The sequence below is a fragment of the Idiotropiscis lumnitzeri genome, chromosome 11, assembly GCF_059441095.1.
Source record: "Idiotropiscis lumnitzeri isolate Australia: NSW breed Sydney's pygmy pipehorse chromosome 11, RoL_Ilum_1.0, whole genome shotgun sequence".
Taxonomy (NCBI): Eukaryota; Metazoa; Chordata; class Actinopteri; order Syngnathiformes; family Syngnathidae; genus Idiotropiscis; species Idiotropiscis lumnitzeri.
In genome coordinates, this window is record NC_142401.1 from 20,375,940 (window position 1) to 20,387,130 (window position 11,191).

The 11,191-nt window shown below is 40.5% G+C and overlaps 1 protein-coding gene across 3 annotated transcripts in view; it reads left to right on the forward strand.

Annotated features, from left to right (window-relative positions):
- zc3h11a (zinc finger CCCH-type containing 11A) overlaps positions 1-10,919 on the forward strand; it is a 28,632-nt gene extending 17,713 nt beyond the window's left edge. For 2 of the 3 annotated variants that reach the window (XM_088309014.1, XM_088309015.1), the window contains exons 9-16: positions 749-832; positions 942-1,034; positions 2,886-3,401; positions 3,800-3,867; positions 3,948-4,413; positions 5,374-5,546; positions 6,768-6,934; positions 9,347-10,919. In XM_088309014.1, the coding sequence (XP_088165140.1) occupies positions 749-832; positions 942-1,034; positions 2,886-3,401; positions 3,800-3,867; positions 3,948-4,413; positions 5,374-5,546; positions 6,768-6,934; positions 9,347-9,542 (1,763 nt within the window). In that variant the 3' untranslated portion in view covers positions 9,543-10,919. The remainder of the gene's footprint in view (positions 1-748; positions 833-941; positions 1,035-2,885; positions 3,402-3,799; positions 3,868-3,947; positions 4,414-5,373; positions 5,547-6,767; positions 6,935-9,346) is intronic. The other variant, XM_088309016.1, reaches the window with a different exon arrangement.
- Positions 10,920-11,191: the final 272 nt, after the last annotated feature.

Sequence of the window (11,191 nt, forward strand, 5' to 3'; positions counted from 1 at the left end):
TTCCCTCTTGCCATTAACTCACTAAACAGTTAACTCATACTTTCATGGTTGCATTTTGAAGATTTTTGCCAATTTTGTCTTGTAACGTAATTACGGTTTTCATTATTGTAGCTTCAGAAGTGCATATTTGCATAACTGTTGTTGATCACTATTCCACACTACTGGGCACTTAAAAGTGCTCAAGGATTATCTGCACCATTTGGATATTGTATCATAATTGCCATGTGTGACAATTTGGTGCATCATCTGCTCAACTCATTTTATTGTAAGTACTGGTCAATTTATTTTGTCCTCGACGCTCCCCATCATTTGCACAGCTATCAATTGTTTGCTACTAGCGCACTAATGTTGTACTTACATTGCTTAATGAATCTCGGTGCTTATGTGTTACATCCTAAATGTTCTTTTTATTATTGTTATTGCAATGCTAGAGTGGCTCACTCAACCCCAAAACTATTTTTTGTATGTTTTTACTTGGCCAATAAAGATGATTCTGATTTTGCATGCATAATGTGTACAAAGGAAACAACACTGTTGATAGTTTTCTCCAGTGTGCCAAAACACCTGTTGATGGGTACACGTTTCATTGGCCGCTGCAGACATTTCTTGATTGCCTGAAAAGGTTCTGCAGTAATATACCACAATTTTTGCTCCAACCTGTTTGTTTTTTAATAATTTGGTTGGATCACAAAAGGAACACACACACACCGCTGCATACATTAAAATTGTTTTATTTTTATTTTTTCAGTCTCAGACAAGCGTGTCGTTGAAGAAACTTTGAGATCGAGAGGTCCTGTTGCTGATAGGCTTGGGAGAAAGGAGGATACTACCTGTAAGTTTGAATTTTTGCAATGGCTTCTCAATATGGTACCCTGATCATTGTACTCTTACAGAATTTAATGACTTGTCACAAATAATTTAACAACTTGTCCCATGTGTAGATATAAAACATTGCGAGGTTGTTCCTGTGAAGAACAGTCTGGCAAAGCGTTTAGGTCGATTTGTGAAAGAAGGACAAACGCCCTGTCAGAAAGGTAAGCATTGTTTAACTTTTGAAGTTGGTCCTAAACAAACGTTTCCTATGTTACCCTAATTTCATGACAATAACACACACGCGTGTATCTACATGCACACCAAAAATCTCCCTTGAAAAAGTGACGTTTTTTTTTTCTACTCAAGCTTCTCCAGTTTGCTGCTTATACATGCTCAAAAATGTCAGAGATTGCAACTGTTGCAATTGTCCACATTTTGTCACGGATGTAACAAATGGATAGTAAGGAAAAAAAGGGTCATATCACTCGAACTGAAAACGAGTAAAAATACTTGGTAGTTAATTGCAATTGTTTGACAAACTCACACACAGGGATTTTCTTAGGAAACTTTCAACCCACGTAACATTCCGGTGCATTTCAAACATGGTTACACCCTGAGATAAAAGCTGTCTCACAGTGACAGAATCACATTCACAGAGCTGGTAACTTATATAAATTCACCTCCATAACAATTTGTTAATTTTGCCAATTAAAATTCTGTCAGGAATATTACAGCAGGACTGCGCATGGGATTGTTTTACTCTATATTTAATATTTAATGCTTCAAAGAATAATTCACTGACAGAATTATTTATTTAATCTTAACCTTTCAACAATGCACATTGCACACGCATATTTTGTAAATTAATGCAGGACCCTATTTCAGTGCTGGTGTTCATTTTCAAGTGAATATATGTGTACACTAAAATAAATAGTTTAAAATATCACTCACCATAGCTGCACTGCGGCTGTTATTCGAACAAGTATTAATAACTATTACACCAGTAATGACACTATCTTTGATATCCATCCATCCATTTTTCTAAAGCACCAGGGTCGTAATCGTGCAACAATGTTGTCATTCGTTGTCGTCTGCGCAATACTGGAAGATGGTGACGTTCACTTTGTGCTGCGGTTAGCTTCAAATACAGTTGCATTGAAGTGTAGAGAAGCTCAGCTTTTAGCCGCAACAGTCATTAACATAGCAATTTCCCGCTAGTTGTTGTTCCAAATCACCCGCCGAGGCTCCAAAGAGCCGACTTGAGTAGCTAGCTTAGCTTCGTCGTCCCACTTTTTTTTTTTTTTTTTTTACATGACCTTCATCGCTTAGAGTCTGCTAGACCCAGCAGCAATCCATGCAGATCCCGCCAGTCACATGACCTCCTCCGTAATATTAAAAGTGCTCGTCAATTTGTACTGTAATCCAATGTTGATTAAGTGCACGCGTTTATCGTATCCGACAGCGAAGCTATGAATACAGTTGAAAAGGAAAAGACACTGCTCGTTCGGGCGGCCGCCATCTGATGCCTCCAACCGAGCCCACGTCCGTCGTGCGGGTGTCCACCAAGGGAATCCCGCTCTAACTGGAGTGCATCATGCCGTGGCTGCTGAAAGAGCCAAAACATGCATATTAGGTTTATTGAAGACTAAATGGCCCATAGGTACTAATGGTTGTTTGTGTATATACGTATATATGCCCTGCAATTGGCTGGCGACAGATCGAAGGTGTAACCCGCCTCGCCTCTACAACTCAAATGAGGATACGCGGCTTAGAATAGTTTATTGTGGTGGTTTTGTTTTTCAGTGGTGAATGTCTGTATTGCATAATATTGAGTGTGGTTCATGAATTTAAATGATGAGCTAATCCAGTCCTTAATCCCTAATGTCCCTAATATTTTGTTGTTAGCGATGTTAGCTATTTTAGTTTGTGTTGTGGTAGTGTGGTCATCTATTTGTATGGGGCTCATGAGTTTTTGAGGTCTCTATGCTTTTCAGGTTGGTCACCACTGTTGGCCAAACCTATAGTGCCTTTCCTTCTTAAATAATGCTTCTATATATTTGTTTTGTCATCAGAAGAGAGCTGCACAGAATCAAAGAGCTCACCCAAGCAAATTCACATCAAAACTCTGGAGGAAATAAGAATGGAAAAAGCGGCCAAGTCTTGTAACCAGAAAGACTGTCTCCCTCCTGTGAATACTGAAATCAGTGTAACCAAGACGGCACCCATCCAGACACCCAAAGCCATAAAGCGAACAATGTATATCAAGGAACACTCCATTGACCACAACCAACCCCACAATGAAAGCCTCCACACAAAGAAGAAACAAAAAGAGGATCGACCGGAGCAGGACCCCAGTCTTAAGAAGTTAAAACCAACAGCAGACAAAGTCCCTGGCAAATATCAGCCAGATTCTGCGGCGCCACTCCCTGATTCCACAACAATAGGGGAGGTTAGAGTGAAGACTTTAGATGAAATCCGCAAGGAGAAGGCAACCCGAATTCAATCTGAAGAAGTCAAGAGTCTGAAAACAGAGGAGAATGGTGCTAGGAGGCCACGATTGCATCAAAATGAAAAACTGACCTCTCCGTGTAAGCGATTTTCCAATGTATATACCACACAATAAAGGCATGTCGACATTTTAGGTTTCATGTATCCGGCTTCATATTTAAGGTGGGATGGTGGTCTCATACTTGGCACATACACAGGGTTCTATGATTGGGTTTTCTAATCTGGCCTTCTGGCGTGTTTTTTTTTTTTTTGTATTTGGTCTTCCTTCTACACGCCACAAACATGCTTAATTGATGACTTTAAATTTTAGGTATGAATGTGAATGTGTATGGTTCTTAGTCTACAATATATGCATGTGCTCTGTGATTGATTGGTGGACAGCCCTTGTAAGGATAAATTTAGTAAAGGGTTGCTGGATAACTTTTAGAATCATATAGTCTATTGTCATATAACAATCCATGTTTATTGAATCCTGCAGGTGATACCACATTAGAGAAGAGTGTTGAGGTGACTAAAAGGACATGGAAAGCTCCTGTTGCTCCTGAGGTTAGTCCTGTGACCACCGACATTGTTGTGCTTTGATTAATTGGACTTCTCTTATAACTAATATTGGCTTGTCTTTCTAGACCACCATGATTGTCAAAGTCAAAACATTTGAAGAGATTATGCGTGAAAAAAAACTCCGCAAACAGGAAATGACTGGTCAAGCTTCTATCAGCCAGCAGGCCTCTGATATTTCGTCTTCACCAAAACCATTAGTTGGTAGTATGCTGAAGAAGAGTCTTCCACGACCCAAGTCTTCATCTCCTATTCACAGCACGCCAGATAGAATCAATCACCCACCTGCCCAAGATGTTATTGTTCGCAAGCTGAAAACTGTCAAATCTGAGACTGAGTGCCCTCTAAAGAACACTGCACCGCCTGTCGTCTCAACTGTGAGCTCGGTTCAAGTGAGGAGTTCAAACTCACTCCAGGCAGACACAAAAAGCTTAATTTCACTATCCGCGGCCAAGCAAACAACTACAGAAGGACTCTATTGTGCCGCAGTAGAGAGTCCAGCACCTGATAGAACACGCACCACAGAAAGAAAAGGTACATTGCTCTTGCCTTTATTACAAATATTTTTGTTGGTTGTTCATGTACATGGCAATTGGATTCCGTATCGGACGATATCGGTATCAGACATTACTCTAGGCCACAATATTGGTATCGGATCGGAAGGGAAAAAAGTTGTATCGGGACACCCCTAATGAAAGCCTTGACTAAAGTTAAATAGGGAGTTTGCATTTTTCAGAAACGAAAAAATTGTCATATGTTAAAACTATATGACCTGACAGTAGAATATTATTAAAATTATCTTTGGAAAAATCAGTCCTCTCGGCTCAAATCTTATGAGCTTCTCAGAGACTGCCTAGACAGAAGGCGTGACCCCAGGAGTCATGTCATTATCCACACCGCTTATCCTGTACAGGGTCGCGGGAGGGTGCTGGAGCCTATCCCAGCTGACTACGGGCGAAAGGCACACTACACACTGAACCGGTCGCCAGCCGGTCACAGGGCAGACATAGACACCGTCACTGAGTGGGAACTGAACCCACACTGCCCGCACACAACTCGGGCGAGTGTACCACTACACCATCAGTGACGTGACCCCAGGAGTGTTTTCAGTCATTTACTATGCCCGCAGCCTCATAGAGATGCAGCAAGTCACTGCTTTTGGATTTGTGATTGATTGTACATTCCGAAAAATACATCATCAAAACTGTACTTATCAAAAAATGAAATGGATAACATTGTGTTTTGCAACAATCTATGATGAATAAGTCGTAATTAGTCAAATCTTCATGGCTAAGATTGGCTTTTTGCATGTTTCTACAAAGCATGTTTATTGCATGCTAGTGAGGCCCATGGATTTTGTCAGACACACATGGAGCATGGGGCAGAGTAAAATCAGACTACATTAAAATCTTGCTGTAAGTTGGAAAACTGCAAGCTCCACTTTTAAGTGAAATTCAAAATTGCATATTGTTACTTTCATTGTGTCTTTTCCAGTGCGGCCCAAGCTGAATGTGAAGCCATCTGTCATGAAGCCTTCTGTGCAAGTGAATTCAGGCCAGAAGAGAAGGAGAGCAGTGCGGTCTGCCGTTGCTGCTGTTAAACCTTTGAACAGCGCCTCCATAGTACAAGAGGAATCACAGCAGGAGACTGCAAGTAAAGAGTTTGAGGTAAGCGGAAAATTCATTTGGTAAAATTAATTTTCTTTATGAACTCGTTCGAAGTTCAGTTCTCAAATCTTTTAAAGGAAAAAGAGCATTTAAAATTCATTTTCCAGCATTAGATTAGTCACTGTTTATCAGGAATAAGTGCAAACATCAATGGCATCTGATTTCTTGAAAAAGGGTAGCATTTCCTCCAGGAATGCAGCATATATGGAGGAAAGGCGGACATGAGAGTGGGGGGGTGGGCATGAAAGACGACACGAAAGACCCGCCCCCAGTGCCGCTATATAGAGAGCCTGTATGTGCTTTGCCGAAAACATTGCTTTGGCTAATTGTTACCAAAAATTACACCTACGAATGGACACGCCTACGAAGCACAGTTGTAGCTGCAAGCAATGACCTACGCGAATGAACATGGGAATCGAGGTGCCCCGAAAGAATTAAAAAGCAACCGATCCATTGCTCGCAACTGGAGAAAGCAGGAGGATGTGCTTCGCAGACACAAGAAGACGAAGCTGACTTTACATGGAAACAATGCGAGGTGGCCCGAGTTGATAGACTAACTCGAGCAATGGATTGCTGATCACAGAACAGCTGGGAGAAGCGTCTCTACTGTCACTATTCGACAGCGGGCAATAACGCTTGCAAACTAATTGAACGTATTTTCAAGGAGGGCCGTCTTGGTGCTTTTGTTTTATGAAACGGGGTCATCTATCCATCTGGTAAAAGTCGTCCGAGGCGCAGCACTTCCGGAGGATTACAAGAAAAAGCTGGCCGAATTCCCCACGTACTGCAGTAAAAAGTTTGCCGACAAAAATATCCAGCCCAGTCGCGTCACCATCATGGACGAGGTGCCGCTCACTTTCGACATCCTGGTGAACCACATTGTCGAGAAGAAGGGGACCAGAACTGTGGCTATACCCACAACGGGGCATGAAAAGTCGGCTTTTACTGTTTTGCTTGTTGGCTATGGTAACGGATTGAAACTGAAACCTATGGTGATTTTTAAGCAGAAGACGCTGCTTCAAGAAAAGTTTCCAGCTGGCGTAATTTTTAAGGCCAATCAAAAGGGATGGATGACTAATATGTCTCTTATCTTCAGGCTACCGCAAAATACACCCATCCTTATTTAATAGTTTCATTTCCAACAGTTTGAAAATTATTACGGAAAAGACTTGAGAAATGTTTCCACCTGTTCTCTGACCTTGGCTCTTTACTGCATTAAAGGTGCTGAACCCTCAAGTTTCCTGTAGTCCCAGCACCTTATTGGAACCCATCCGCAGTTCAAGTGAGGAACCGCAGACCATCCATGTTTCAAAATGCAGCCCAAGCCAAGATACCAAGCTGGATGTCAGCCTTGTTCCTATCATGGAGGCCTGTTCTGTCCCCCGAAGGTACCTGTTCTTTGACATCTACCAAATTTAAATTTTGAGTCTTTTATAGTTTTGTTGTCTGGTGAAACACTCGCGTTTCTAAAAGCACTACTTTTCATTAAATCATTAAAGCAGCATTTTTGGGGAATTGCCAAACACTGCATTGCCAAAATTAGTATTATTCCTTTATTTTGCTTTCATATACGGTTACACATCATCAACGCACCACCTCCTCAAATCATGGTCAAACGCTGTTGCTAAGTCGCTAATTTAATTATGCTGTCACTAAACCAGAATAGTATGGACAAATCGCCGCTGCCAAAAGTACCCATGAAATTCTGTGATCGCGCCGGGCCGCCTGATGAGAGAAAAGGCTTCGCTAATGAGTTTAAGAAATGTGGATTTGTCATCTTTCCAACTGTATTTCAAAGGTCGAGGTCAGCGGTCTCCTCTCCAACACAACTCATTCAAATGACTACCTCATCGCCAAGCTCTGATAATGACTGATAACAGTTATTTGATTGAGGTGTGTCGGCGTAGGGAAACATCTAAAACATAAACTAGAGTGGCCCTCGAGGACCGGGGTTTTGAGACCCCTAGTCTAGCCTGAGGCTACCTTAATTGTTTGAAATCGACCTGCATGCAAGCTTACCTTCTTGCGGACTTCCTGCTGCATCAGAGAATTACAGCTATCAATTTTGAACAAAGAGGCTTACTCAAAGGCACATAACATAAATATGTTTATTCCTTATTTCACTCCATTTCCTACTCGTTCCAACTATAAATCATGAATGGATGAAGAGCCGCAGGGCTCCCATGAAGGGTTGAGGCGGTAGAGTTCAGGATTTTTCAGGTTGTTGAAGTATCCAATAAAGTTAGATTTGCTCAAGCTATTTTCAGTATTTAAGATTAGTTTACCATTTGTAAATATAACAGCCCACTTGAGGACTGTCAAATAGTGTGAAAAATATGAAATTAAAAAGGAACAGAAGTCTTTACAAACCAAATTGATGGTGTATAAGGCTGTAGCTAATAAAGATGTTGGAATTTGGATATCCCACTGAAAACTTGAATCGAATAATCAAGTGTTTTGATGCAATTAAAATGTTTGTTTCAAGATACAGAAAACAAAACAAAACACATTTCCACCTAATGACTGGCCAACTGGTTTATTTTTATTATTTTATAATAAAACTTAAACTGTGGATACCAGTACACCATTTTCCTTTCTAGAAACTGAATTTAGATGAATCTCTTCCATAGATTTCGGTCTATAGCTGAGCTTCTATGTTTTGTTTTGTTTTTTAATTTTATTTTATTTTATTTTTTTTGCAAAATAAAATTTACATATTCGATGAAATACAATTGCGACTTGGTGGTGTTTCAGTCAAATCAAGACAGTATAACTTTATTTATATAGCGCATTTCACAACAGCTGGAGCTGTAACAAAACGGTTTCCATATGGTGTAATATAAATTAGCGGGAGATTACCACAAATTTAAAGACAAACTATAGATGTAACGTGTACTCCCGATGATGAAGTTATGCAATACATTCCCATTTTAATGCCAAGATGCGCTTGTAAAAAATGAATAAATAAAATTGTTGAAACTGGCAAATTGTTGAAACTGATCATCAAAAATGTTCCGCCTGCAAGAATATATAGTACAACTGTGCATTAATGTGGTCTTAGACCTTCTACATTCCACTTCTTTTGTCTCTAACATGGCCCTGGGCATTTGCTGGCTGTCTGTGTTTCTTATTTTGTATATATCTGAATGGCTCCACCAATATTATTTTGGAAATGCAGTGCACAACACATCTGGAGGCCACTCCACTAACATTTTACATTCAGCATGGGGTAATGCAAAAGTTATCCCAGCAAGGCGAGTAGCACGCTCTGCGTCTCCTGGCAGAACACAACCACCAATCAGCAGCTGGTAAAAGGATAGCAATGATGTTTTCGTGACATGCAGGATTTAAACTCAAAACTCAGCCACAAAATGCCAGTAAACGGTCAAAATACAAAATTAGTTACACCCAAAAAAAAAAGAGAGAGAGAAGTAAAATACTGGCACAGCGAACCCGCAGTCGAGTATTACCGTGGGTGGGCAGATAACATAGCTGTTGTAAGAAGGTGGGAACATCTATGTATGACTACACGTGTCCAACAGACAAGTACATTTGAACTTTCATCTACATTTTCTCAATGGAAAAAATAGTTTGAAAGGAATGTCACCACCTAGTGTAGATATTGCAAGCAAAACATGGAACTTGAACATGGAATTACAGTCCATGTAAACTGGGACGTCACCAAGTGTGAAAGAAAGTGGAGAGAATGAATTATGTCACTAATATGATTATTTTGTGCTCGTAAATGTCAATGTTTTCTACCCACAAAAGAAATTCTGATGAGCTTCCCCTTCTATTAGTTCCTTCCTGAAGACTACTCCTCAAAGTAAATCACGAAGACAGAGTTTGGTAGGGTCACGCAACTCAACCTCGGCTGCAGATGACTTTGAGGAGCTGATCAACGAATTCACAGAGGATCATCTCGATGGTGATGTGGACCCCGCCATCGGGGAGGACGATCTACTGCAGGAACTGTCGGATATGATTGACAGCTGAAGCAGCTTTTCCATTAAAGTAAATAGTCTGGCCCAGCTCAATCAACAACACCTACATTGTTAATGTTTACTAATTGTATTTATACTTAAGACTCTTACATTACTCAAATTTACTTGGGATTTTTGTTTGCTGTCTTTTTCTCTATTGTTATCCTAAGGCAGCATTAAAAATACCTGGTAGATTTTAAGTGTTGGAGAAGAAATATGATCAGAGACAAATTGTGTATACTGTGTATGCACTGGGAAAATCCAAACGTATACAAGCATATTTAAAAAAAAAAAAGTGCTGTTCCTATTGCTTTTAGTTTATAGCAAACATTGTCACATTTACTTTAATAGTGACTTCTTAAAAAGCAGTGAATGTCAATCTAATGTCAGAGTTTTATTTTAATGTTGTAGATCCCATGGAGCTCATCACCCTGTGTGATTTGTTTTAATGTACATTATTTCTTAAACCATTACTTTATTCAGTGGACTTCAATTGAAATGACTTATGTTGAAACCTCAGGTAAAGATTACTGTGTTTATATACATCTCTGAGAACTATTTAAGCAATAGTCTTTCTTTTTTTCCATTTCATGTTTTGCTTTGAAAAGTCAAAAACAGATCAGTGACCAGTACATTTTTTTGCACAAACTCACTGTTTGAAAGTAATTTGTCCACATGACTGTAAATAAAAGAAAATGCTTTTATTAAACAAGCTGGGTTCTTCGTCAAAATGAAGCAAACAATCTGCTATTCTAGAAGAAATTTGCCTATTATGTTGGGGTTCACCCCCAGTGGATGAAAGGCAAGCCTCCCTTTGCCTTTGCAGAGAAAGGGGGCTTGCTGTTCCCCATGTTGTTCGTTCCTATGCCCAATGGCGCAAAATGTATGTATGCGGCAAATGCAGCGCATAGGGGCGCCACCCTAGCAGGGGCGCCAAAGCGATAGGATGAAAATAATTTTTGAGTGGCCATTTTATGTATTAAACAACTGTTAGTCCATGGGTATGTTTGATCTAATCTCTAATACTAATAGAGGCACGTCACTGATAGGCGCCCCTCTGCTCCGTGAATGTCACCGGCGGACGCCCCCTTCCTGCGCGCCTCGCGCACACACAGACACAGACAGAGTCCTGTGCGCACTCGAAGAGCGTTTACAATTCAAACGTCTATGATGCTCAAGATGGAGAAGCAAAATGGAAAGTGCTCAGGGGCACAAAACCGAAAGAGGAAGATTATGCAGACATGAAAATCAACTTTTCAATGTGGTTAAAAGAAGTGTTAAAGATGTGCTCTCAAATGTGTTCTCACTTTGTTACGTTTATGTTTGTGATGTCATGTTTTTTTATTCTTTGTTGCTTTATATTAAAGTCTTCACTTCTTCCACACCGTCAGACGAGACAGGTTGTGTGTAGTTATTCCTTTGTCAATACAGAAATTCTGGTTTGCTAAACCTGAAAATAGACGCAATACTACTGCTGCGTAGTACCACTCGGCCAACAGGTTATGGGCCCAGGATCTGACTGAAGCCAGGACAAAATCAGGAATTTTTGGACTGTAACACCAGAAGGAAGCCGCAACGTACTGCGACTCTGGTGAGCATAACTGCGAGTAAGCCAATGGCGAGTGCAATGAACCGGCGGCCGACTGAAACGAGTAGCCGCTG